Below are 6,211 nucleotides of genomic sequence, written 5' to 3'. Positions count from 1 at the left end.
TTTGCCATCGCATCACGCATGGGATTCGGGCGTATTTGATTATTCAAAACACCGGAGAGATAAATGATGGGAGCTTGAGCCCATGACATTGTATATTATGTTAATTAAACGTGACGTGAGTGATTCAAAATTGTGTTTGGCGTTTCCCCTCAGTAAATCATTACAAATTTAGAGTGATTAAAAGCTGTAACAGCTTGCTTTTAAGAAGCTAACACACCATTTAAAAACAGTAGAAATATAAAACAACTCAAATGCGTATTTATTCTTCACACGTTTTGCACAAGAACCATACACCACTACATTAACTTATCAGCAAAGTGTTTTTCTACACAATACGTACATCTATAAAGTCAAAGTCTAATGAAAATGTACACATACAAAAATATGTGCCATGCACCAAATCTAAACATAACATTCCCACTTGCATAACAATAAAAGTAACAATGTGTCATTCTCATTTTCAATTAAAATTGTTCTAAATGTTATCAGACAATCCCACTTGAACAAGGCACCGTTACAATAGTTGGTCATTCAGCATTTTTCCACTCCTGTCTGTCAGTTAACTTTAGAGTAAACACCCCAAATCATAACTTTAGTTTCAAGTATGACCTACAATCAGACAAATCTATGTGCAAAACACACATAAACAAAAGATACGTAACAAGTACTGAGCGTAGCATCGGTCTCATCAAACAAATATTGTTACAAAGTCTCACTTCAAGATCAGATTCAAGAAAGTCCAGTCTTGTGTGCACATGTCAAGATTTTAGATGCTGGACTGTGTGCTTGGAGCAGGCACTCCAGTGGTCATTCGCTTGAGAAAAATAAAAGTGCTCGTGGATGTCAATGGGAGAATCCATCCTCTACATTGCAATGAGGTGAATGAGGAATGACAACACAGGTTCTGTGAAGGCAGTACTACAACACTGGCACTGCTATGTTTGCAGAGCAGAGAGGCGTCGTTCGATACACTGCTTGCCTGGGAAAACAGATAACTCCATTGTAATAACAATAAGGCCCAGCATCAATGGCTTACTGAAAAAGTAACATTGCAATGAAGAGAACGTATGATCTTGTTTGTACATACATCGTTCAATACTGTCACTGTCCTTTCCCTCCGTGACGAATCGGGACAAACCCTCCAGAAGCAGAAGAGCTTTATGGTATCGCTGGACTACTTCTATATCACAATGGAACATCTCATCTAAAGCTGCAGATTGTACCTGGAAGCAATTTTAAACACAACAAGGCTGAAACAGTGATGCAAAATGAGCGGTACATGCTGCACATCATGTGGGAGTGAGAGGGGATCTCACCATCTGCACAGTGTGGCAATAGATGAGCTTCTCTGCTGTGAGTCCATTGAAGCGATCCATTAGCTTCTGCTTGTCCGTCAAAAATGTTTGCAGCCGATCGCTCATGGAGCGACAGCATGCAATACAGCTCTTGTACAACTCATTCAACTTCTTGATCACTAAATTCAGGAAAAACACAATATCACAACTTATTATTATGAGCAGGCTCAATGACATATTCTCACATCACTTTATGGTGAACACATAAAGGAAGCTATTAACACAGATATAATGATTGTCACAACACCAAAGGTAATTTCACCTTGTTTGACTGTGGATGAAGGAAGCAGTCGACCTTGCTGAATATTTTCTTTGGCATTATGCAGAGCCGCGGACAGAGACTCTACTGCTTTCATATACAACAGTAACTGTTCTGCACAGCTACAAGGAGAACATGACACCAGAAAGCATGCTCAGTTAAATGCCAGGAGAAGAGTGTATTACGAAAATGGTCAAATAAATGTGCTGACCTCCAGTCTCGACTTAAGAGGCTGATTTGGTCTGTCAACAGACTGTGTTCTAGAAAGGAAACCTCGGGGCTGCTAATGGCATCCAGAACCGGGTCCTTCGAAGAAGCCAATTCCATGATACAGTGCACAAAAGCCAATATGAACTGGAGGTCACCCAGGGCATCTGTATGGACCTGCTGTGGAATAATCAAATGCATAAAGGTTTGTGACTAGAGAGAGTTCAGTTGCATGGTCAGTTACCTCGGTGACATAACAACTCGCAGCCAAACAACTTGCTGACCAAATATTCAGCAAAGGTATGTGTACCTCCATCAATGTATCTTCGGGGAGCTCAGGAGGATGAAAGGCCAAACTGCAGTGCGGAGTAACATCCATAGATTCAGTCTCATTGCTTTTACAGCTTCTTTGATAACGAAGGGGACTGTTGAGCAACAAGGCTGTGGTAATGCAGTTGGGTGAGCCTGCATTATAAAGTAGACAGCTCAAGCGATAAATAGTTTGTAATTGGAATAAAGTTTTTGCTAACAGATCACTTTACAATACTTGGACAAATGCATTACAATCAGGAGCCAGTATTTTATGTTTAATGGTAACTGAGTTCCAAATATGATATGTAAACAGTGGTAAATTGAGGTAATGTTTCCTATTGAAATAAATGAAAATGGAATAAATCCATTCCAGCTCCAAAACTAAATTATACTTACCTTTTTATATAGTGTGTGGTTAAAAAAAGATATAATGCCGTATAGAAATAAAACACACTATAATAAAGAAATAAAAACAAAAAGGGGAGAAGGCCTGTAAGCTCCTCCACTCAAAAAGAATCTCATAATACCATGGGAAAATTCTGATTAATTAATTTATTTTTAAATTTTTATAATGTTGTTTTCTGATTCATTAGTTAATTTTGGCATATCAACATGCCAAGACCATTCCTATACTGAAAATAGTACCACAATTTAGGTACTAATTTCTAGGAATATTTTGTAGGTAACCCAAACTGTTGCCTACATTATTAGCTCACGATATGTGACACTGGTGCCTTTTCAATAATTTCTATTCTGGGCATCTTTGTTTTGATTGTTGTAGGCCAACCAACTATAGGGAAAATTATACAAATATCCATGGCAAAAAATCCAAATTACATTCACTCATCAATTACCTGTCAGCATCCTTGGGAACATAGTGTCAGGAGGAGTGTTTCCAATAGCAGGAGAACCCAAGGAGAAGACTGCAGTTGGTGAGGTCCCCGATGAAGCACATACTGCGTGGCAGCCAGTAGATGGTGCTATAAGTTCGAATAAGTCAAGTGTAAAGGACAAAACTGCCACACACTATCAAGTCATTCTTGGACATACTATTATTGTGTGGTCTGTGCCTGGACTATATACTACAACGACAGAACATTTCTGGTTGAATTAAAATTAAGGCAACTACTACCTGCATTATCCATGGTCTTTTCATAGCAGAGACTTTCATTACTTCTCGGTTCAAGAAGTTGAGCTCCAAATGCAGCTTTAAGCAAAATGCCAGACAGTCTGCCAATGTTCTGTGATCTGGACATTCAATATACACAGAAAGCTAATGAAGCAAACTTTTAATGATTTATTAAATCAAACAACACTCTTCTTACTATTGGCACCACAAAAAGAACAACTTGTTCTGACCTTTTAAATTGCCCATTTTTGTTGGAGGATTTATTGCCATGGTTGGTGGGGGAAGCTGTTGCAAGAGTCGAACTCTGTGCATCTGACATGGTCCTGCATGAATTATCCTGCGACAAACGTTTTCAAAAGCAAACAAACAAACAAACAAACAAACAAATAAATACTAGAAGGAAACACAGAACATTCCAGCATAAACTGAATGATTATGTGAGCGAGAGAGACTAACCTTGATGCTGGGACTCTCCATCTTGTCAGGGCACTCCATGGGCCATCCAGTTCTTGTACTAATCGGTAGAGTCTGATCTGAAGTCCTAGGGGTACTTCCCACTAAATGACAGAAAATGGGATCACGCTACAATGCCTATATGCAGTATACTGTTCTGTACATCATGGTCAATTGATCATCTGTTGAGTTTGGCTGTGACACATTGGATTTATTCGTACCACGAGGCGAGGACGGAGGTGCCTGGGCCCCTCTTTTAGTTGGACTTGAGGAGTATGTGACAGGACAGGAATCATTAGATCCGCGTCGTGAGTAACATTCACTCGAGCCAGCATAACAGAGGCGGCCCCTGGAGGATGTATGAAACAGTCACACAGAAAATCATGCGAGTTATGTGTAGAGAGAGAGATAAGAAATAGAAGTGCCTCTATACCTGGTGGAGTCTTGTGAGCCTGAAGGTTGCAGAATCTGCTCCATTCGCCGGTAGTTATGGATCTGAGTTGGGACTGGAATAGGCTCTGAATGGCTGCGGTCAGACACAGCAGGCTTCCTGTATGGATGAAAACGTGCCAAAATACAGAACAGTAAAATATATAATATAGTACACGACAGAACCAGCCGAGTAAGAATAACTCATTCCGCCTTAGGCTAACAAAACCTATCCCAGACTGTCTTACCCAGGAGGCTTAGAGTGACACTGAAGCAAAGGAGAGCAGGGAGATGTCCTGCCAATTGATTCAAGATCTCTCTCTGTTCTAGGTGGGCTTCTCCTGAGAAGATATCAAAAGTTTTTTGCCATCCCTCAATGCATCTCAGTGCTGTGAATTATTTCTGTTCTGCATGTTTCATCGTTTAATATGTCCCCAAAATAAAACAAATTAGGGATGGTCGGCCACCCTCTTGTGCCCATTTTATCGGTAACCAAAGGCATACATGTCTGACAGATGTCCATTAAGATGCCATTTCTGTAAATATATGATATTGATTATGCAACGTTAAAGAAAATATAAGTCTTTCTTTATAATTATCCATCATTATTTTTTTTTGAGGGGGGGTACTACTGGTGTCGATACTTGGTATCGGTATTGGTCAAAACTCAAGTTGAGTACTGGTATCGGTCTGAGAGAAGTGGTATTGAACGTCACAAAAATGAATGGATCAATCAAAGTTTCTGTGTGGCCTACTAACTCTTCACAGTCGATATACGTACATTCCCACAGCAAGTCAGTTGAAAATAATATTCCAAACTCACCCAGTGTATATCAGGCAACTTTCAATGGGCGATGCACTGTCCTCCTCACACGTGTACTCACCTGCGATGCAGTGAAATAATACATCGATATGGTAAGTTGTAACTGAATTGTGTGATATGCGAGTTGGTGCATGAGTGCAATTCTTACCGGGAGACTCAGGATGTACCATAACATAGTCTTCAGGAAAAGACAAACTGTCCCTGCTTCTTCTTCTGGTTAGTTCTTTCGAGTGGAAGACAACGGTGTCTGACACCGGAGAGTTTTTCAATTTGGCCTGATGGCGATATTTCTCTTCATTGGAAAGCTAAGAACAAAGTGATTTAATTGAAAAACCAAATTTACAAAATACATGGTAGTTAAATTTTCAAAAGGACATGAGAGGCACCCACCTGAGGAGAGGCTGGATGGGATGTGGAGGAGCTGCTAGAAGAGCTCCCTGAGGCAGAACTAGGATAGAAGCACATCGGTGTTGGAGAGCCTGTTCAAAAAGAGGGTGCTTGTCTTTAGATTTTGTGAAAACAGTAGTGGATATTATGTACTGAACCAAAGGACATAGCGTACATACATTTTCTAGAGGTTGAGCTAGTCTCCAGGAAAGGATGATAGAAAAACTCATCTGCAAAAGAAAATAGGAAGGGGCACGTTTAGCTACGACATATAGCATATAAATTAAGAGATTTGTTTTTGTAACAAATGGCAGTGGGTTTAAAATGAGTATTGTTAGGCCCTTGTAAATAATCATCCTGAAATAAAATTATGATGAAAAACCACAAGATTTTAAAAAGGCTGATGTTTACCAAAGCTGATCCTATCCTTGTGGTTTCTCTGAAGAAGTCCCAACAGGAGCTGTCTGAGGTTACTTGAAGTCTCCTTTGGGATGCTGAGGAAAAGACAAAGATTTCCTTTTTATACAAACATAGATGGTGATATACTATGGCATAAACAGTATACATAACAAAACAGAGTTCAGGTGCATAAGACTTATTATTATCATAAGACTAATTTAGAGCTTCTCTATGTGTTGCATTACTATTAAGAAAGAAAGCAAGGCCAGAGGGAATACGTGAATTCATTGACTAACTCGTCGAACGATCGCATTCTGTTTATTCAAGGAGTGATGTGTGCCTTTCCAGAGCCTTATTGAGTTACAGTATTTTATGCAACAGTGTGTTCACAATGTGTGCACTTGTGTGTTAAAGGTCACATGTTTTTTGTTTTTAAACGTGAGCCGTAAAATGTGTCA

The 6,211-nt window shown here is 39.7% G+C and overlaps 1 protein-coding gene across 1 annotated transcript in view; it reads right to left on the bottom strand.

Annotated features, from left to right (window-relative positions):
- Nucleotides 1-219: 219 nt before the first annotated feature.
- Nucleotides 220-6,211, bottom strand: part of ulk1a (unc-51 like autophagy activating kinase 1a) — an 11,607-nt gene continuing 5,615 nt past the window's right edge. Inside the window, 18 exon segments of the mRNA XM_088376944.1 lie at nt 220-979; nt 1,088-1,223; nt 1,317-1,474; nt 1,618-1,736; nt 1,826-2,001; nt 2,132-2,286; nt 2,988-3,113; nt 3,266-3,381; nt 3,493-3,599; nt 3,719-3,819; nt 3,937-4,064; nt 4,149-4,265; nt 4,393-4,485; nt 4,968-5,028; nt 5,116-5,272; nt 5,358-5,446; nt 5,534-5,584; nt 5,766-5,848. Of these exon segments, the coding sequence (XP_088233070.1) occupies nt 936-979; nt 1,088-1,223; nt 1,317-1,474; nt 1,618-1,736; nt 1,826-2,001; nt 2,132-2,286; nt 2,988-3,113; nt 3,266-3,381; nt 3,493-3,599; nt 3,719-3,819; nt 3,937-4,064; nt 4,149-4,265; nt 4,393-4,485; nt 4,968-5,028; nt 5,116-5,272; nt 5,358-5,446; nt 5,534-5,584; nt 5,766-5,848 (2,017 nt within the window). The 3' untranslated portion in view covers nt 220-935.

This window comes from Syngnathus floridae, chromosome 5 (genome assembly GCF_059516105.1).
Source record: "Syngnathus floridae isolate MCC-2025c chromosome 5, RoL_Sflo_1.0, whole genome shotgun sequence".
NCBI classification, from domain to species: Eukaryota; Metazoa; Chordata; class Actinopteri; order Syngnathiformes; family Syngnathidae; genus Syngnathus; species Syngnathus floridae.
This window is presented reverse-complemented; position numbering and strand designations above follow the sequence as displayed.